This window comes from Pinus tabuliformis, chromosome 9 (genome assembly GCF_031772625.1).
Source record: "Pinus tabuliformis cultivar Carrire ecotype Pingquan chromosome 9, CPIR1, whole genome shotgun sequence".
In the NCBI taxonomy this organism is placed as follows: Eukaryota; Viridiplantae; Streptophyta; class Pinopsida; order Pinales; family Pinaceae; genus Pinus; species Pinus tabuliformis.
The window spans coordinates 1,548,127,561-1,548,149,907 of NC_142307.1; the positions used below are offsets into that span (position 1 = coordinate 1,548,127,561).

Sequence of the window (22,347 nt, forward strand, 5' to 3'; positions counted from 1 at the left end):
TAAAATAAAATCTCATACAGAAATAATTAAATCAAGGGTACTACAAAGGAGGCTTTTATGGTGCAATGGAGATGAGGTTATTCAAATATTTAAATTTTGATTTCAAATAATAATGGAGATAATGATAAAAGAAGAACTATTTAGGATTTTTTTTTTCTAATTTATTATTGATTTTTTAATAAAATATTAATTAATTACCTAATATCTATTGATAAAAAATTATGTCATAAAATATAAGGAAAAAATAAAGGCATTCAATTACTCCAATCTAAAAAAATTATCATTTAAAAAATATAAATATAAATGTATTTAAATCTATTAGCTCTACAAAAATATGTATTAAAAAAAAACATTATTGCACATCAATAATTATTATTATATGATATGATATATAAAGTATGTTGATTAAAAAATTAATAATAAAGATATATTATTTTTATTCTATAATGTTAAGAAGTTCAATTTTTAATCAATATTTTTGCTTATTCAAATATTGTTTAAAAATATAGTTTATATATAAATAAAAATAAAATTTCATTATATTTAAAATAAATTATAAACCTATATAAATATTATCTTAAATTAAAATATATTAAAATTATCATGAATCAATAATATAACATTAATTATTTTTAATAGATATTAAAGGTAGAAACTGTAAATATTTTTTAATATGCATCAGAATGAAATATAACTATTTAATGCCCAGGGGCTTTGGATTCGCGGTGCACTGTTAAGACACTATTTAATATTATATTTCAAAAATATATTAAATGGTTTATTCAAAAATATATTACTTGGTTTATTTTTGAACTCAATTTTCCAATATAATTGCATTTCATATTTTTGAAATTTCACAATGTGACACAAGATGACCATAATGACAATCTTCTTTTGAACTCTCTTATTATTATTTTTTTTTAGTAATTTTAATATATTTTTACATAAAAATATGATATAAAAGAATTAATAAAAATTATTATTATATAAATAATTGTATTACATATTTATTTAAAAAATATTGTGCTACATATTTATTTTATTATTTTTTAAATTTCACAAAGTCAAGTCAATGTAGTCAACTAACATTAATTATATCTAACTAGAGTTAATTAAGAATGGTAATAAATCATAATCACTAAAAGTCATCAATAATCCACAATCACCCATTATTTAGCATATTTAATTATAGTATGTGAATCATTTTTAACTAGTAAAAACTAATAATAGTCAACTATAGAAAATCAATTTAAACTAATATTTATATATGTCAAAAGATAAAATTAACCATAATTAGAAATAGGTAACCACAATAAACTAAAGGAAACTAATTTAAACTAATCACAATTAATGATAGGACCATATAAAGGAAATAATATGAATTTTTGGAATTTTGGTCTAAATTTAGTAGTAGTAAACCAAAGTTAGCATATAGTCAATGACTAAGAATCAAAAGAACCTATTATCAACCAATTACAACTAAGATTAGTAGAATTGAACCAATGGTATATAAAGTCACACAAAGTCAACTATAGTGAATACAATTAGCTAAAGTCAAATAAAGTAAATTGTATCTAATCATAATCAACCATGATTAACAAAATGCAACCATAATCAAGTATATAGTCTACCATACTTAATAAAAGTAAACCATGATCAACTAAAAAAGGATAGTAATCTAAAATTAATATAAATCAATAAAAATAATCAAAATTAATCAAAATTATCAATAAAAATATTAAAAATAGTAAGTGGAATTCAACCATGCATAAATCACCTTAATTTTTCTTATGTTTTAATTATAAATATTATTATATCTGATCAATTTTAATAATAATAATCTTTTTCAAAATATATATATATATATATATATATATATATATATATATATATATATTAATATTAATATTATAAACCTAAGCAAAACAATCTAATGAAGATCTTTTTATATATAAATATATGAGAAGCCACATCTAAATATCCACAACTAAACACAATCTCACGAAAAAGAAACTAAGGCTATCTATAAATTCTTCTTATTAATAAGAGTAATCTATACTACCACACACACAAAGAGTACTAGAATGTTATGATAAAATATAAAAATTTAAAATCCCATTATGGGATTTAGAAACGAGGCCTATCTAAATTCTCAATAAACTATTGTTAGAGATTAGTGGTCGTAGGAGGAACTTTAATGAAGGTGTTCACCATCACTAGTTAAACTTCATCTAGAAAGAGTCAATAGAGGTTTCCATATATCTAAGAGAAGTGGATGCTACCAAAGATGTACCACCGAGAACCCTGCCAAATTATATAACTAGCATTTGCACCACATGTTGCAAAGAAAACGCCGTAAGGCAATGATGAGAAACAATAGCATAGAAGAAAGAAGTCAAAAGTTTATGCGATTTTGTTTCTTTATTGATGTTTTTTTTATCATATGTTATGTTTCAGGGAGATTCCAACGGGGATATCTTCAAAGTGAAGGATTTATGAAATTTTTTGAAATTTTTTTGCCTGGATTCCGACCACTTTTGGCGGTCCAGGCAATTCCTCCGCCTCGATAAACGCCTCCGGAAATATCACGAGCGGCTCTGCTAGCTCGTGCTCATTCGGAAACAACCTTTGATTCTGGCAGTCACTTAAAGCGCCTTTTGACTATTTCACTTACTCTTCAAATCTAGTCAACAGCTTTAAAACTTTTGACTATTTAATTGACTTTCGAAATTTAATCAACCCTGGCATGCTGGATCTAAATAAACTCAAGGGTTTGAGGCAATTGGAGATCATTGAATGTCCTAGAGTAAGTTTGTTTCCAACAGAGTTTGGTCACAAAGGAGCATTTCCTCTTCTGGAAACATTTTCTCTTGCTTGGCTACCTACATTAAAGGAGTTGCCTGTAATAGAGAAAGGTGCAATGGCTTCACTTAAAATATTTAATATAATGGCATGTACAACATTAAATATATTACCAGAGAGTTATATGGATCTGAAGACACTTCAGAAAGTAAGAATTTTTGGTTGTCCAATAAGAAATATAGGAACTAGAGAGAACACTAATGTAGAAGTGATGGCAATGTCTATGGTAGACATGGAAGAAATTACAAAGAGATATTCCCAATTGTGAGATAAAAGGGAAAGTTGGTTGTATGGTGAATTTTGGTGCAATGAGCTCTTCTTCTTCAAGTACTTCCCATGGCCCTGTTGTTCCAACAGGGTCTGCAAAGATGAAATTGATCGAAGAGCCCCTTATAGTGGGACGGGATAAAGCATTTTCGATTCTCGAAAAGCTGGGGTTGTTGGCAAGGGTGGATTTGGAAAAAACTCTTCTTTTGAAGACGCTCTTCAATAGCCAAAAGGTACGCAGTAATTCTAAGGATGGTTTATTACTTTGGCTCACTGTTTCCCAAAGTCCCTCTTTTACAAGTCTTAGAAATGCACTCCGTACCCAAATAGCCACACAAAAAATGTAAATTTGGGCGAAAATATGAACGAAGAAGAGGTAAAGCGATGGTTGAATCAGACAGTGCACCAGAGCACCAGGTTTATTTTGTTATTAGATGATGTATGGGGATGCAATGCTGCAGAATTGTTAGAGGAATTAGGTGTACTGTGCCCTGTAAGGAACTACTCCACCTCCAAAGTCATTGTCAGTTCCAGGGTTCGCGCTGCACTCTTAAAAACAGGTGTGGCAGATAAATACACAATAACAATGGAGGACTTGTCGGAAGATGAGAGTTGGAAGTTGTTTGCTTGTCACACTTTTCCATATAATAATGGAAATCTGCCAGCAAACATAGAAGAGGGAAAAGCCAAGCTTGTGTGTAAAAGGTGCAGAGGGCTTCCCCTCGCTATCAAAGTGGTTGGCAGGGCAATGGCCGGGAGTACTCATCCACAACAGTGGGAATGGGCTGTCCAAAGGCTGCCAAACGTGGACAGTGTGTACAATTGTGTTAGGTTGAGTTATGATGCACTCGGCTATGAGGATGTTGACCTGCAATTGTGCTATTTATATGGAAATCTGCCAGCAAACATAAATACCATGGTTGAGAAAACTAAGGAAATTATTACACAAGATGCTTTAGCTCTTTTATTGATTTTAATTTTGTGGAGCATGTGAAGTACATCATTGTTACAAAGTGGAATGGCTTTTAACACTCCATTGTACACTTTCACACATCCTCTAAATCCAAAATTTTATGATAAAAAATTCATTGCTCAAAGCAATGGGAAGAGGAAGACCCAACATAAGAACGTGACCAATGGAGTGAAAAAATTCTTTCAAAGGTTGTACTTCTTTACAAATTGATGCAAAGGAAGAATTTGCTTGTTTCGTTGCTCGGTTAGAAGATTTTGTAGACATCAGTTTTGGATGAAAGGAGGACAATGAACTCATTTAAATGGAGGACTTGTCATGGGGCAAATGGTGTTTATTTGCAACGACTTGCCACTCGTATGCTATCACAAGTGGCAAGCTCTTTATCAATGGAACAGAATTGAGCTCCTATAGTTTCATTAATTCTATGAAGCACAACAAGTTGGGATTGTAGAAAATTGAGGATCCTGTATATGTGCATTCAAACCTACACCTTGTGTCTCATAAAGGTAAAGAATGTACAAGTGGACGGCCAGCAAGTCCCCAATAATTTGAGAGTATGTGCATTCAAACCTACACCTTGTGTCTCATAAAGGTAAAGAATGTACAAGTGGACGGCCAGCAAGTCCCCAATAATTTGAGGATATTTCTTAAGGATCCAAAAACCCAGGAACTCAGAGACACAAGTTACATCGGTGTTTCTACGGACAAATTCCTTACAACATAGAAAAAAACAAACCCAAACATTTGAGAATTGATATTTATTACTTGTACGATAGTAAATGAAACATAAAGTGCTTTCTTTTGGTTCATGCCCATTCCAGAATACATAACTTCTAATCACATCAATACTTGCTTCCTTGGCCTTGGCAGTCAAATCTGGCCACATCTGTCATACCCTATAGCAAATCAGTGAGGCATATGTTGGACATTTAAAGTGAGGCCCAATGCAAACTTTCCACGCTTTTATTTAATGTTACATGCCAAATGTATGGAAAACAGTGAATCAATAACAACAACCCAAACCCAATATGAGTTTATCAGTGTGAGACTCAGGGGTACTTCCCACACACTGTTCTTTTATGTATGCTCTCTCAGCTGCATGCTATAGCACAGTGTACCCTTTGATCTATGGTACTATAAAACTTGAATGAGAAGGGCATGCCCTCTCTTCAGGGCATACAGAGGTGGGCTATGGAATTTTACTATTCAACCCTTCATAGAGTGACTTTGTTGGATCCAATGAGGATGATTTAGAGAGTATTCCGGGTCAACAGGATTACTCTGAGCAAAAACGTAACCAACTAGATAGTGATACTGTTAAGATGTTACCCAGATTAGGTACGAGGCCACAAGATAATTTAGACTCCATTACAGCCATGTTGGAACCATTGTTGGCTTTGTGTATGGCTGTTTTTAGTTATAGCCTATCAGGGTCTTCAATCTCGTATGCAAACTAAACTCATCCACCTCTAATTACCACCTTGAATAGAGATACAAGACCCCCCAGACAGACTATGCACTCCCCTTTATCAAAGACTGCATACATATTTAATATAGTTTTCATGAAACCACTAGCACATCATTGCCATTATCATCAATTATCGTTCTGCAGTTTAATATGTTCAGTGAGTCGTTAAAACTACAATTCCTTAAATATGTGATGCCATGTTGTACGGAAGCATATCAGTGAAAAAATTTCACAATGGAGTCACCTCAGACTTGACAACTGCTGATTTTACATGACCAGTGTAACAACTGCCCTCCATAAATAACTTAATAAGTTAATGGAACAGTACTTCATATATACATTAAATTAGTTGACTATATAGTGTATACACCATGAATCTGAAACTTAACACAGCACACTACAGGACTGATTCCTATTCATTGTTTACTCATCAGTATCACAGTATTTCATGTTATTACCATCAGAAAAAACAGGTAAATATACAAACTACCACCTTGAATAGAGATACAAGACCGCCCAGACAGACTATGCACTCCCTTTATCAAAGACTATGCATACATATTTAATATAGTTTTCATGAAACCACAAGCACATTATTGCCATTATCATCAATTTTTGTTCTGCAGTTTAATATGTTCAGTGAGTCGTTAAAACTACAATTCCTTAAATATGTGATGCCATGTTGTACCGAAGCAAATCAGTGAAATAATTTCACAATGGAGTCACCTCAGACCTGACAACTGCTGATATTTACATGAACAGAGTAACAACTGCCCTTCACAATAACTTAATAAGTTAATGGAACAGTACTTCATATATACATTAAATTAGTTGACTATATAGTGTATACACAATGAATCTGAAACCTAACAAAGCACACTACAGGACTGATTCCCATTCATTGTTTACGCAACAGTATCACAGTATTTCATGTTTTCTTCGTAATTTATGTTATGACCATCAGAAAGAACAGGGAAATACACAAACTCACTACTGATACACTCCTAGATTGACAACAGTATTAGCAGAACAATAATCAACCAACATATACTGGACAAAACAAAAAAACCAGCAAAGGGAGTGTGGCAAGTACTCAATAAAAGGTGATACAATGATGAATCAGCAAGAGAGTTTACCTCAACTTTCTTAATCAATTGGTTGCAAATATTTAAGGAAAGCACACACTGTTGCTTCGTGTGATAACTACGCGCTTTCTAAATATTAACACGATATTTGTGGTTGCTTGATAACTTTTGCTTGGTGTCCTAATTTTCTCTACCAATAGACAAACACAAGCTTTCTAAATCTTAACACCTGACCAATCAGACCCCTAATAATAACCACCTTCATAGCCCAATAAAATTATCCCAGACAAAAGTAGAACTTTTCAGAAATGTAAGATGATTATGCAATACACAAAATGATGAGTAGGAACACTGCCAGATGGGTAACAGTTCAATGCCAATTCAATCAACCTTCATGCAACCAAGGAAAACCAACTCACCTTTGCAGTATTGAATGCCACATTCTTGCAATGGGATATATGCTGACAGACCATGCAGGCAAGTCATATGTCAAATTATGAATGGTGGCAGTTATATCAGATCTAAACATCCGTGTTTGACAGACAAGCAACACATAGACCTAGTTTTCTTCTGTAAACATGTGCATGTAGCATCATCCAAGCAACGCTTTTCAATCATGCAAATTCAGACTCTTTGGTAGTGAGCAATGCCTCATCCCCATAAAATGAACTTCAAACAATATTCCAAGTTGAAAGAAATTTTCCTAATGTACACAATTTTTGTGTTATGCACCTCTCATAAGGCCAACTTACTAATACAAGCATGACAAATATTGAATATCTCTAGAGAAGGACCTAATGAGAAATCCTCAGGTTTTCCCGCAAGGCAGGGCATTGCTGCTAATCTCAATTGCCACAAGGATCTTCTTTCGAATGTTGTGGCTCTTCTTCCTCATCTCCATCCGTGGTTTCCTGTACAACAATTGTTAACCAAAATTTATAAGAAAAGGCCATACATATTAAAAATCTTATACATTCATTTAACCACCATCACATTTATAACAGAAAAAGATGAAAGTTTAAGGATAAGAATTACAGTTACTTACAGTTCCTCAGTTTTCTGAATAATTGTTCAAGGCGCAGTTTCATGTTATTCTCTTTGCAAAATATTGTTTCCTGTGACTCAAATTGGGTAGCTTCTCCAAGGCTGTTGGAAATCTTTTCGAAGGTCAATGATACATGTTCAAGACACGGACAGAGTTTGGGCAGTATCGTTCCACAGTCTATTGTTTGATACCCATGGTAACAATCCATAATGAAACTGGGTAGTTTCTTCATGTCCTCCATATACTGGGGAAGATCCTTCATTACCCCATATAAATTTTCCTTGGTTGATGTCCTCCATATTTTGGGGAAGATCTTTCATTACCCCATATAAATTTTCCTTGTACTTCAACCATAGCTGCGTCATCTCCAGCCAATTCCCCACTATGCTTTCTTTAATTCCTGACTTTATCCTGGTTTAATATTTGACAAATAGATGTGACAGATTTCTGAAACCTTCAAACTCCAAACCCCATATAAATTTTCCTTTCAACCATAGGTGCGTCCTCTCCCGCCAATTCCCCATTATGCTTTCTTTAATTCCTGACTTTTCCCTGGTTTAATATTTGACAAACAGATGTAACAGGTTCGTGAGACCCTTCAAACTCCAAACATTTGCAGAAGCTTCAGTTTCTACACTTAATCCAGGAGTTGACTATTGAATATAGAGTGCTTAGTTTAGAGATTTCATGTGAAATCATCCATAAGTTCAAGCGTCCATTTAAATTAAGAAACTTGAGATTTTCAAGCTCTCCAATCTGAGATGGGAATGATTCTAAATATGCAAACAATGAAAGCATTAAATAATTGAAATCTAGAAATATAGCAATCTCTAGAGGCAAACCCTTGAATCATTATGTGAAGAACTCAAATGTAAATTGCCATATCACGAAGAACATTATCATGAGTTCTTCGATGGCATGCCCTATTGACTTCCTAAGTCCCCTTATTTTTTAAATTCTGAAACAAACCACGAGCTCCCTGAAGATTTCCATAGTTGCACCCAATGGCCATGCCCATTAAATAGTTTCTCTTTTTTGCTCAAAGCAAGCCCTTGGGCAATCTATATTTGTACTAATTTGTCCACATCGAATCTGCGTCTCCCATAAGAATGGCAGAAGAGAAGAAGCAAATCTCGACGTTTGAAAGGGGCAAAGAACCATAACTCCATTTTAATCGCTGATACAGGTCTTGATCAACGGGAGCATGAGTGTGTGTAAAAGATGGATCTGAGGGTTTCAATCAAAGGTAAAGAAATCTCCCATTCATCTACACATCTTTTGCCCTTCATGGCTGCGGATACTGCGTCTAATGCCAAAGGAAAACATTTATACTCGTCCGCAACGGAGTATTCCAACTCCATAGGAGCATGGTCCTCTTTGAAAGCTATTCTTGCAAACATCACCGCTTCTTATCCAGAGAGGGGCTGTATTTCAATGGACTTCTCAGCGTCAGATCCTTCCTCCGAGTAGGGAATGCGATCGTGATTTCACAACTCGGCCAATACCTCAAATAGTTTCTTGTTTCCTGCAACAACAATCAACGATGTTTAAAATCTTGAAAAACTGTGACCCAAATAGCATCATAGAGGACATTACTGCCCTTAAACTTGTTACAGATCATTTATAACAAAGATGCTATCACAATGCCAGCATGCCATTACACCATTTAAACGAACTCGGTCAACATCTGCAAGCCACGTCTTTCCCTAGGTTTGAGCATCCTTAATCACAGAACCTACGATCCCTAAGGTTGCACAGCACTCTAGTCCCCTCACCCTGCTTAAAACAAAATTACTAACACAGAGGATATGGACGGATCTGGCATCTTCTCAGTTTGAGCCAACCTATCAACATCAGCTGTTGCCCATATTGCCAACCCAACCCGTGCTCATGATGCCCATGAAATGTGAAGGCAAAAATAACAAGCACAACAGCTGCCAAGCACCCCACCTAAAACAAATATGCTAAAAAAGAGAGATGCGATGGATGGATCTGGCCTATTCTCTACTGGAACCGACCCAGGGTCGGGTGCCCTAATCATGCATTCTATACGCTGGACAGAGGATCGAAAAACTTGGTTTCCTCAAATGACCATCCACCGCCAAAACACAATCAAATATTCAGAGAAAAATAAAAGAAGGGAAAGACTTACACCTCACAGCACTGTGAAAAGCTTCGCTTATAGATCACGCTATAAACATTTTGTAACTGCTATAAATCGTTCCTTCCGTTTCAGAAAGGGCCATTGATCTGATATGACAAACATGGGAAGGGAAAGAAAGATCAGGTCTATAGGGTTTGTAAAATCTTACCTGAAATTCCGCACCTGGGAGTCCATCGAGAGGTCCAATTCGATTGATCTGTTTGCGCACTCGACAATCTCATCTAATACAAAACCTTATAATTGCAAAAAGCAGAACGACGAATGGGATCTAAGTTGTTAATTTATTTAATTTTTATTTTGAAAAGAAGACTCTTCCCTTTGGGCGCGTACCTATTGGGAAATAGAATATCCACTGTTTAGAGGCATATGGCCTTCCCCACAACCACCGTGTTTCTTCCATCTCAAGGCTTGTAGCTTCCCAGGAACCCACCACCATAAGAGCCGAAAGAGAGAGTATTATCATGTTGTGAATTGCGGGAATAGGACCAAGGCGAATTGGGTATGTTTTTTTCTTCATTATGTGCCATAAAGTTGCAGTTAGGAGCAAATAACTTACCATTGCAGCGATCAAAAACTGCCAGGAGGCCCCCCAGGTGCTTGTGCTGCTCCATTGAAAGTGGGTGATTGTGAGATATTGTGCTGTCCAGTACCTGATATCCCGAGCCAGGTTTGAGAATGAAACCATTGCCAGGAGGCCCCCCAGGTGCTTGTGCTGCTCCATTGAAAGTGGGTGATTGTGAGATATTGTGCTGTCCAGTACCTGATATCCCGAGCCAGGTTTGAGAATGAAACCATTCTGAAATCAGGCGCTGAGTCTATCAATCCTAAACTTTTGGTGGATAGATCAGGAAAACCAGGCGCTATACCCAAGGAATGGTGGCCACGGGCTCTGTAGGATACAGAGCAGAAGGAGCGTCCATGTAACTGTATCGATCTTCGCCGGAGTTGTGACATTTATTTATCCCTCTCATCACTAAGATCAAGGGATACCAAGTCCAGTTACTGGTTACCCCAAAAATCTTCCTCGGTATTGAGGATGGGGTTTGAGACCTGCGTTTGGTTAATTTTCCACACTGCCATCAGACCACAAACTCATGTCAATGTTATAATCAAATTTAGACAACAAGTTCATGTCCTTGTCATGATCAAATTTTAAAATGGGGGGTTGAGAACGGGCCCTCTGCTACAAAACACCATCTGAATGTCACTCCACCTTCCTTGCTACGCCTACCCTCATTTTACCTTTCCTGTATTGCCGCTTATGGAAGTTGAAAAAGAGTACTAACAGAGATGCATTGAACAGAGCATTAAAAATCCAAGCTCCCATTCCAGCACACCCATCCCCAGTGAAATGTAGCCACAGAAACACAATGGAAACCAAGAAACGGAACAAGAACTGCACAGTCTGGCAATTCGTGACAAGTTTCTTCCATGGAGGCTGGAACCCAATGCTACACAGAAGATAGTATGCATACATCAGAGTATGCACTGATGCATTCGTAATCAATGCAATCACCTGTAGGGACTGTGAATACTCCAACCACAGAAAGCACATTACAACCACTACTGCGTGACGATAAACATGAAGAAAGGTCAAGGGCCTCTTTTTGAGAACAAGGATAATGGTGTCCATGAATTCATAAAATTTGCTTAGATAAAACACATACGACCAGAAGAAGACTCTTCCCTTTGGGCGCGTACCTATTGGGAAACAGAATATCCACTGTTTAGAGGCATATGGCCTTCCCCACAACCACCGTGTTTCTTCCATCTCAAGGCTTGTAGCTTCCCAGGAACCCACCACCATAAGAGCCGAAAGAGAGAGTATTATCATGTTGTGAATTGCGGGAATAGGACCAAGGCGAATTGGGTATGTTTTTTTCTTCATTATGTGCCATAAAGTTGCAGTTAGGAGCAAATAACTTACCATTGCACAGAGCATTAAAAATCCAAGCTCCCATTCCAGCACACCCATCCCCAGTGAAATGTAGCCACAGAAACACAATGGAAACCAAGAAACTGAACAAGAACTGCACAATCTGGCAATTCGTGACAAGGACTTCTTAGTGTTAGATCCTTCCTCCGAGTAGGGAATGCGATCGTGATTTCACAACTCGGCCAATACCTCAAATAGTTTCTTGTTTCCTGCAACAACAATCAAAGATGTTTAAAATCTTGAAAAACTGTGACCCAAATAGCATCATAGAGGACATTACTGCCCTTAAACTTGTTACAGATCATTTATAACAAAGATGCTATCACAATGCCAGCATGCCATTACACCATTTAAACGAACTCGGTCAACATCTGCAAGCCACGTCTTTCCCTAGGTTTGAGCATCCTTAATCACAGAACCTACGATCCCTAAGGTTGCACAGCACTCTAGTCCCCTCACCCTGCTTAAAACAAAATTACTAACACAGAGGATATGGACGGATCTGGCATCTTCTCAGTCTGAGCCAACCTATCAACATCAGCTGTTGCCCATATTGCCAACCCAACCCGTGCTCATGATGCCCATGAAATGTGAAGGCAAAAATAACAAGCACAACAGCTGCCAAGCACCCCACCTAAAACAAATATGCTAAAAAAGAGAGATGGGATGGATGGATCTGGCCTATTCTCTACTGGAACCGACCCAGGGTCGGGTGCCCTAATCATGCATTCTATACGCTGGACAGAGGATCGAAAAACTTGGTTTCCTCAAATGACCATCCACCGCCAAAACACAATCAAATATTCAGAGAAAAATAAAAGAAGGGAAAGACTTACACCTCACATCACTGTGAAAAGCTTCGCTTATAGATCACGCTATAAACATTTTGTAACTGCTATAAATCGTTCCTTCCGTTTCAGAAAGGGCCATTGATCTGATATGACAAACATGGGAAGGGGAAGAAAGATCAGGTCTATAGGGTTTGTAAAATCTTACCTGAAATTCCGCACCTGGGAGTCCATCGAGAGGTCCAATTCGATTGATCTGTTTGCACACTCGACAATCTCATCTGATACAAAACCTTATAATTGCAAAAAGCAGAACGACGAATGGGATCTAAGTTGTTAATTTATTTGATTTTTATTTTGAAAAGAAGACTCTTCCCTTTGGGCGCGTACCTATTGGGAAATAGAATATCCACTGTTTAGAGGCATATGGCCTTCCCCACAACCACCGTGTTTCTTCCATCTCAAGGCTTGTAGCTTCCCAGGAACCCACCACCATAAGAGCCGAAAGAGAGAGTATTATCATGTTGTGAATTGCGGGAATAGGACCAAGGCGAATTGGGTATGTTTTTTTCTTCATTATGTGCCATAAAGTTGCAGTTAGGAGCAAATAACTTACCATTGCAGCGATCAAAAACTGCCAGGAGGCCCCCCAGGTGCTTGTGCTGCTCCATTGAAAGTGGGTGATTGTGAGATATTGTGCTGTCCAGTACCCGATATCCCGAGCCAGGTTTGAGAATGAAACCATTGCCAGGAGGCCCCCCAGGTGCTTGTGCTGCTCCATTGAAAGTGGGTGATTGTGAGATATTGTGCTGTCCAGTACCTGATATCCCGAGCCAGGTTTGAGAATGAAACCATTCTGAAATCAGGCGCTGAGTCTATCAATCCTAAACGTTTGGTGGATAGATCAGGAAAACCAGGCGCTATACCCAAGGAATGGTGGCCATGGGCTCTGCAGGATACAGAGCAGAAGGAGCGTCCATGTAACTGTATCGATCTTCGCCGGAGTTGTGACATTTATTTATCCCTCTCATCACTAAGATCAAGGGATACCAAGTCCAGTTACTGGTTACCCCAAAAATCTTCCTCGGTATTGAGGATGGGGTTTGAGACCTGCGTTTGGTTAATTTTCCACACTGCCATCAGACCACAAACTCATGTCAATGTTATAATCAAATTTAGACAACAAGTTCATGTCCTTGTCATGATCAAATTTTAAAATGGGGGGTTGAGAACGGGCCCTCTGCTACAAAACACCATCTGAATGTCACTCCACCTTCCTTGCTACACCTACCCTCATTTTACCTTTCCTGTATTGCCGCTTATGGAAGTTGAAAAAGAGTACTAACAGAGATGCATTGAACAGAGCATTAAAAATCCAAGCTCCCATTCCAGCACACCCATCCCCAGTGAAATGTAGCCACAGAAACACAATGGAAACCAAGAAACTGAACAAGAACTGCACAATCTGGCAATTCGTGACAAGTTTCTTCCATGGAGGCTGGAACCCAATGCTACACAGAAGATAGTATGCATACATCAGAGTATGCACTGATGCATTCGTAATCAATGCAATCACCTGTAGGGACTGTGAATACTCCAACCACAGAAAGCACATTACAACCACTACTGCGTGATGATAAACATGAAGAAAGGTCAAGGGCCTCTTTTTGAGAACAAGGATAATGGTGTCCATGAATTCATAAAATTTGCTTAGATAAAACACATACGACCAGAAGAAGACTCTTCCCTTTGGGCGCGTACCTATTGGGAAACAGAATATCCACTGTTTAGAGGCATATTGCCTTCCCCACAACCACCGTGTTTCTTCCATCTCAAGGCTTGTAGCTTCCCAGGAACCCACCACCATAAGAGCCGAAAGAGAGAGTATTATCATGTTGTGAATTGTGGGAATAGGACCAAGGCGAATTGGGTATGTTTTTTTCTTCATTATGTGCCATAAAGTTGTAGTTAGGAGCAAATAACTTACCATTGCACAGAGCATTAAAAATCCAAGCTCCCATTCCAGCACACCCATCCCCAGTGAAATGTAGCCACAGAAACACAATGGAAACCAAAAAACTGAACAAGAACTGCACAATCTGGCAATTCGTGACAAGGACTTCTCAGTGTCAGATCCTTCCTCCGAGTAGGGAATGCGATCGTGATTTCACAACTCGGCCAATACCTCAAATAGTTTCTTGTTTCCTGCAACAACAATCAAAGATGTTTAAAATCTTGAAAAACTGTGACCCAAATAGCATCATAGAGGACATTACTGCCCTTAAACTTGTTACAGATCATTTATAACAAAGATGCTATCACAATGCCAGCATGCCATTACACCATTTAAATGAACTCGGTCAACATCTGCAAGCCACGTCTTTCCCTAGGTTTGAGCATCCTTAATCACAGAACCTACGATCCCTAAGGTTGCACAGCACTCTAGTCCCCTCACCCTGCTTAAAACAAAATTACTAACACAGAGGATATGGACGGATCTGGCATCTTCTCAGTCTGAGCCAACCTATCAACATCAGCTGTTGCCCATATTGCCAACCCAACCCGTGCTCATGATGCCCATGAAATGTGAAGGCAAAAATAACAAGCACAACAGCTGCCAAGCACCCCACCTAAAACAAATATGCTAAAAAAGAGAGATGGGATGGATGGATCTGGCCTATTCTCTACTGGAACCGACCCAGGGTCGGGTGCCCTAATCATGCATTCTATACGCTGGACAGAGGATCGAAAAACTTGGTTTCCTCAAATGACCATCCACCGCCAAAACACAATCAAATATTCAGAGAAAAATAAAAGAAGGGAAAGACTTACACCTCACAGCACTGTGAAAAGCTTCGCTTATAGATCACACTATAAACATTTTGTAACTGCTATAAATCGTTCCTTCCGTTTCAGAAAGGGCCATTGATCTGATATGACAAACATGGGAAGGGAAAGAAAGATCAGGTCTATAGGGTTTGTAAAATCTTACCTGAAATTCCGCACCTGGGAGTCCATCGAGAGGTCCAATTCGATTGATCTGTTTGCGCACTCGACAATCTCATCTGATACAAAACCTTATAATTGCAAAAAGCAGAACGACGAATGGGATCTAAGTTGTTAATTTATTTAATTTTTATTTTGAAAAGAAGACTCTTCCCTTTGGGCGCGTACCTATTGGGAAACAGAATATCCACTGTTTAGAGGCATATGGCCTTCCCCACAACCACCGTGTTTCTTCCATCTCAAGGCTTGTAGCTTCCCCGGAACCCACCACCATAAGAGCCGAAAGAGAGAGTATTATCATGTTGTGAATTGCGGGAATAGGACCAAGTCGAATTGGGTATGTTTTTTTCTTCATTATGTGCCATAAAGTTGCAGTTAGGAGCAAATAACTTACCATTGCAGCGATCAAAAACTGCCAGGAGGCCCCCCAGGTGCTTGTGCTGCTCCATTGAAAGTGGGTGATTGTGAGATATTGTGCTGTCCAGTACCTGATATCCCGAGCCAGGTTTGAGAATGAAAACATTGCCAGGAGGCCCCCCAGGTGCTTGTGCTGCTCCATTGAAAGTGGGTGATTGTGAGATATTGTGCTGTCCAGTACCTGATATCCCGAGCCAGGTTTGAGAATGAAACCATTCCGAAATCAGGCGCTGAGTCTATCAATCCTAAATGTTTGGTGGATAGATCAGGAAAACCAGGCGCTATACCCAAGGAATGGTGGCCACGGGCTCTGCAGGATACAGAGCAGAAGGAGCGTCCATGTAACTGTATCGATCTTCGCCGGAGTTGTGACATTTATTTATCCCTCTCATCACTAAGATCAAGGGATACCAAGTCCAGTTACTGGTTACCCCAAAAATCTTCCTCGGTATTGAGGATGGGGTTTGAGACCTGCGTTTGGTTAATTTTCCACACTGCCATCAGACCACAAACTCATGTCAATGTTATAATCAAATTTAGACAACAAGTTCATGTCCTTGTCATGATCAAATTTTAAAATGGGGGGTTGAGAATGGGCCCTCTGCTACAAAACACCATCTGAATGTCACTCCACCTTCCTTGCTACGCCTACCCTCATTTTACCTTTCCTGTATTGCCGCTTATGGAAGTTGAAAAAGAGTACTAACAGAGATGCATTGAACAGAGCATTAAAAATCCAAGCTCCCATTCCAGCACACCCATCCCCAGTGAAATGTAGCCACAGAAACACAATGGAAACCAAGAAACTGAACAAGAACTGCACAATCTGGCAATTCGTGACAGGTTTCTTCCATGGAGGCTGGAACCCAATGCTACACAGAAGATAGTATGCATACATCAGAGTATGCACTGATGCATTCATAATCAATGCAATCACCTGTAGGGACTGTGAATACTCCAACCACAGAAAGCACATTACAACCACTACTGCATGATGATAAACATGAAGAAAGGTCAAGGGCCTCTTTTTGAGAACAAGGATAATGGTGTCCATGAATTCATAAAATTTGCTTAGATAAAACACATACGACCAGAAGAAGACTCTTCCCTTTGGGCGCGTACCTATTGGGAAACAGAATATCCACTGTTTAGAGGCATATGGCCTTCCCCACAACCACCGTGTTTCTTCCATCTCAAGGCTTGTAGCTTCCCAGGAACCCACCACCATAAGAGCCGAAAGAGAGAGTATTATCATGTTGTGAATTGCGGGAATAGGACCAAGGCGAATTGGGTATGTTTTTTTCTTCATTATGTGCCATAAAGTTGCAGTTAGGAGCAAATAACTTACCATTGCAAAGAGCATTAAAAATCCAAGCTCCCATTCCAGCACACCCATCCCCAGTGAAATGTAGCCACAGAAACACAATGGAAACCAAGAAACTGAACAAGAACTGCACAATCTGGCAATTCGTGACAAGTTTCTTCCATGGAGGCTGGAACCCAATGCTACACAGAAGATAGTATGCATACATCAGAGTATGCACTGATGCCAAGTTTCTTCCATGGAGGCTGGAACCCAATGCTACACAGAAGATAGTATGCATACATCAGAGTATGCACTGATGCATTCGTAATCAATGCAATCACCTGTAGGGACTGTGAATACTCCAACCACAGAAAGCACATTACAACCACTACTGCGTGATGATAAACATGAAGAAAGGTCAAGGGCCTCTTTTTGAGAACAAGGATAATGGTGTCCATGAATTCATAAAATTTGCTTAGATAAAACACATACGACCAGAAGAAGACTCTTCCCTTTGGGCGCGTACCTATTGGGAAATAGAATATCCACTGTTTAGAGGCATATGGCCTTCCCCACAACCACCGTGTTTCTTCCATCTCAAGGCTTGTAGCTTCCCAGGAACCCACCACCATAAGAGCCGAAAGAGAGAGTATTATCATGTTGTGAATTGCGGGAATAGGACCAAGGCGAATTGGGTATGTTTTTTTCTTCATTATGTGCCATAAAGTTGCAATTAGGAGCAAATAACTTACCATTACAGCGATCAAAAACTGCCAGGAGGCCCCCCAGGTGCTTGTGCTGCTCCATTGAAAGTGGGTGATTGTGGGATATTGTGCTGTCCAGTACCTGATATCCCGAGCCAGGTTTGAGAATGAAACCATTCCAAAATCAGGCGCTGAGTCTATCAATCCTAAACTTTTGGTGGATAGATCAGGAAAACCAGGCGCTATACCCAAGGAATGGTGGCCACGGGCTCTGCAGGATACAGAGCAGGAGGAGCGTCCATGTAACTGTATCGATCTTCGCCGGAGTTAGTAACCACGTGGAGGTATGTATAGTTGCTGGTTAATCTGACGGTAGAAGATGCTTTTATCGTCTAACATAGATAATCGATGGTCCATAATCGTCCACGCTAGCAGCTGGGGGTGTTGATTCCAGAGGGAACGCCTTACGGCGTAATTATATATAATTTCCCCTTCTAAATAGCCGTGAAGGTACAGGAGTCTATCCCTTATTCTCTTATATTAAATATATGATTCCCCGCCTCAACTACAAATTAATCATTAAGTGAATTGTTATGTGTCTATCTCTCAAAGCTCTCCTTTCGTCTAGTCCATTGCAACCCACCAAATGCGTGACAATGTTCTGATATTTAATTACATTTCTCTTACGCTTCTTAAGTCGTTCTAATACTCCTCAATGTAATGTCCCTACTAGCAGAGCATTAATTAGATATGCAATTCACTAAAATTTGATAAACATTATGTTGGACAAGTTCCATGTTAGGTTTCATATCCACTTATTTACAAATGCTTACAATTCCTACCAGTAGGTATTAATTTATATTATTTTCAAAATAAAACAAAACAAATACATTTCCAATGAATTAATACTTCTCTTAGAAAAAAAATATCAATATATAAGAGCGATAATTTTTCATAAGTCTTTCTTATAAAGTCCTATAAATTTTATAGGATGACTTATTGTTTTATCTAAATAATCAATATATAAGAGCGATAATTTTTCATAAGTTTTTCTTATCATAAGGTATGTTAGGTTTATACAAATTTTATAGGATGACTTATTGTTTAACCTATTATGTTTGCGATGTTGTAAATAATATTTGATGGTGCAAATTATTTTCAAAGAGACACCAAGTATTACGATTTAAGGAGATTTTTGCATACCAATGTTTGGATCAGATCACATTGTAGATGTTTTCATGAGAAAGTTCTTAGAAGCAGCTTTCCAATGGTATATCGTGCACTCAAATCCGATTCATGGATTGAAAAATAGGCCACAACGAATTTTGAACTTCAAAAGAAGATAAAATCCTAGGAACTATTCCTGCGACAATCTTAAATTGTATTTACATTTATCCTTTGTTAAAATTATTTCCCCCCATTATGAATATGCAATTATGATTTTTAACTCTAGTCGAGACCCACAAAGTACCAACCCATTTTCACACATTCCTATTTCCTCCCTATGACTCCACATGTGATCCATTTTTCCTCTGTTATCATATTAATTCCCAAACTCTAGCCTTAATTCATCTACCCTTTGTATATCCAACTCTAGCCGCATTTCCATATTATATCATTCTAACCATAGCCGCATTTCCATTCTATTCATATAACTCTAGCCGTGTCCTCATTTCCCACCATATATCACAAACCATGCCAAAATCCCTTTTATTATATCGCAACGCATTATATATCGGATGTTTATTAAAAGCCCCAACCATATATTATAACATAAACCCTACACCACTCCTGATGCAATAAACTGGGTCCACAAGCCACGTGTCACCATATTGTATTTCGCAAAGGCTCATATAAAAATCACCCGTTTCCCATTCTCTTTTGCGAGTGTGATCCCGCTATCGCATATCTCAAAGTTCTATGTCATAGCCCCTATTATTCTTGTTCATTCCTCTGATTGCGATCACAATCGCAATTCCCATATGTCAACAAACACCGCAAGCCCCCTCAATATTGTGATTGCGACAGATCTAAGGAGGATTTTACGCTATATTTTAAAGTTTTCGAGTCCGCGTGTCCTATGCCCCCCCATGTAATACAAGGCCCCCTTCCGTACCCGATGGGATTATAAATTGTATTTTGAAAGATTTTAGGTGCGGGTTTGTTGTTAAGTCCTAGTCCAGATGCGATATGATATAGGGTGGATTTGAGAGGCTTCCAGGTCCGCCCCTACATTAAAGTGCTATGTGCTCCCCTCTAATGCGATTGCGATAAGGTGAAAGCCCTTGGTGGATGTGATATGTTATACGGTGGATTTAAAGGGTTGTCGCATCCATCCCTTTTCAAAGGCCGCATATTAATTAAAAGCTCCTCATCTTTGAACAACCCAGATTGACTCCACCCAGATCAACGACCGATAGTGTTTTTGGGCCTCCCTTTCCATCCTTACTTTATCGATGGGGGGAGGGGTGACGGGGTTCAAAAAAATGGTTTCCCTTCCGGGTCCACTGCCATGTGTCCCTCTTACCTTATTTCGCACCACACCCCCCCCCCGTCACTTACTACTTACCGCTCATACCCCCCTCTGAAAACCACTCATCCTCACACCCTCCCGCCATCATCTCCCACCTCCATGTCACCTCTCGTCTCCACTGTCACGGTAGTATGTTCAATTCCTCCAGTCCCCAGCTGCCATGTGGCCCCTCCCCATGCATCCATTCACAATTCAAAAGAATTAGTCCCCGTGGATTTCATCGTTGAAATGGACCACAATGAGATTTCCAGAAGAATCGCCCCTTTTCTCTGAACGGATTATGATTAAAAGTTATTTCCCAAATTTCTGAGTAGTATATCAATGGAATTAAATTAATGTAAAAAAGGGGAATGATGAAACTGAAATAACAAGAGAAGCAGCAAAGGAAAAGAAGATAGCGAGGACCTTTCCATCACATTTTAAGTAGAAAATAGCAAAAGAACAAAGGACAAGATTTCACATTCATGACAATAGTCATCAAAACAAAATGTAGTGAAAAGTGGGACAACATAGCACATCTTGCAGCAGGACAAACAACATTGCTCATTTAAAGGCCCAGAAACAACACCAGCACTCAGGTGACTCATATTTTTTAAACAGTTTAATCTATTTTTTTTTGTAATAAAATCTTGAATTTTGTTTCAAGATATTTGTATAGACATTTGTAACAAATCTTGATATTTTTTCAAGATATTTTAGTTTATAATTTGTATAAATACTTATTTTTTTCAAGTATGAAGGGTTGGTTTTTGTACAAAAGAAAGCTATTCTATATTTTTCAAGCCTGAGTGGGATCAGTAATAAAAAGGACATTCTTCACAAGATTCATGTGTTGGACTATTTGGTGAAGTACCTAACTCACTTTCTATGTGTTTATTTCTTTGTTTCCATACTTATGTGTTCTTAAATCTGAATTATTTTACAAAACGTTGATGAACAAAATTTGTTGAAAAATACACTCGGATTTTGGTTGTAAATAATGTAAATGTTTTCTTCTGATATCAAGTTAAAGAATTATTAACTTCTCTTTATCTTCAATTGAACCTATATATTTTCCTCTATTACATTTCATTTAAATCTAAAGGATCTAGTTAGTTCAGCTACCTTGCCCTCTGAAACTCCTTTGAAAATCTGAGACAGATCCATGTTAGGTTTGTAGGCCCCATTTCCCAATGGCTCTTCCCTTGCTATCCCAACCAAACCAGTTTATAAAGGAAACCTTGAACTTTCACAACTAGCCTAATATACAAATACAAAAAGGTTAAATCTCATAGAGAAAGCCCTCTATGAAGCTGTTAGGGCTAGATCACAACTTCCAAAGTGGTTTGTGGTTGCCTATGTGTTTTCTTTCACAACCTTGGAAATCATGGAGTATTAACATTCTAGTGACCATACTGGGGACCTGAACATTGCAAGTTCCTCAGAAAACAATATCATGTTCCAGATCTGATTGGTGATGGTGGACAATGATCAGACACAAGAAGGTTGTATCATTCACCTGGCGACTCCATGTTCAAAGTATCAAGAGCTCAAAGCTTTCATGGCGACTCCACTAGTAAAGAATCCAGAATTGATGGCTTCACAGACCAAGTTCCAAGGAACTTCAAATCAGATTCAAAGAAGGACAGACCTTGTCAACACAAGGATGGGAAGACAACATGTGAAAATCATGTATTTAGACATGAATTTACTTCAGGATTTAGTATTATGTTTTGTCAAACACCTTCTATCTTTCCCTAAAAGTATTTTAAGGATTTTCTTTGGTCTATTAAATCCAAATCAAGATTATGAAT

General features: G+C 38.2%; 2 protein-coding genes, 1 long non-coding RNA gene and 2 pseudogenes across 3 annotated transcripts; 1 reads left to right on the plus strand and 4 right to left on the minus strand.

Annotated features, from left to right (window-relative positions):
* Positions 1-3,490: 3,490 nt before the first annotated feature.
* LOC149154501 (putative disease resistance protein At1g61310) lies at positions 3,491-4,123 on the plus strand. The gene has a single exon (XM_089444159.1). The coding sequence runs from the start codon at positions 3,491-3,493 to the stop codon at positions 4,121-4,123; it is 633 nt and encodes a 210-aa protein (XP_089300285.1).
* A 2,989-nt stretch (positions 4,124-7,112) lies between these two features.
* Positions 7,113-10,006, minus strand: LOC149154502 (uncharacterized). The gene is made up of 2 exons (XR_016263128.1): positions 7,701-10,006; positions 7,113-7,566 (listed from the first exon to the last, which is right to left on the minus strand). It is a non-coding gene; the product is annotated as an uncharacterized LOC149154502 (long non-coding RNA).
* A 1,023-nt stretch (positions 10,007-11,029) lies between these two features.
* On the minus strand, positions 11,030-11,855 carry LOC149154503 (fatty acid elongase 3-like). Its single transcript, XM_089439224.1, has one exon. It carries the CDS (start codon positions 11,837-11,839, stop codon positions 11,069-11,071), a length of 771 nt encoding a protein of 256 aa, XP_089295350.1. The 5' UTR covers positions 11,840-11,855; the 3' UTR covers positions 11,030-11,068.
* Positions 11,856-13,729: 1,874 nt separating this feature from the next.
* LOC149154504 (fatty acid elongase 3-like pseudogene) lies at positions 13,730-14,470 on the minus strand (annotated as a pseudogene).
* A 1,802-nt stretch (positions 14,471-16,272) lies between these two features.
* On the minus strand, positions 16,273-18,043 carry LOC149154505 (fatty acid elongase 3-like; annotated as a pseudogene).
* Positions 18,044-22,347: the final 4,304 nt, after the last annotated feature.

What these genes read in the sequence shown, in the direction of transcription:
- LOC149154501 (XM_089444159.1), top strand. Translation starts at nt 3,491, where the DNA reads ATGAACGAAGAAGAGGTAAAGCGATGGTTGAATCAGACAGTGCACCAG.
- LOC149154503 (XM_089439224.1), bottom strand. Translation starts at nt 11,839, where the DNA reads ATGGGTGTGCTGGAATGGGAGCTTGGATTTTTAATGCTCTGTGCAATG.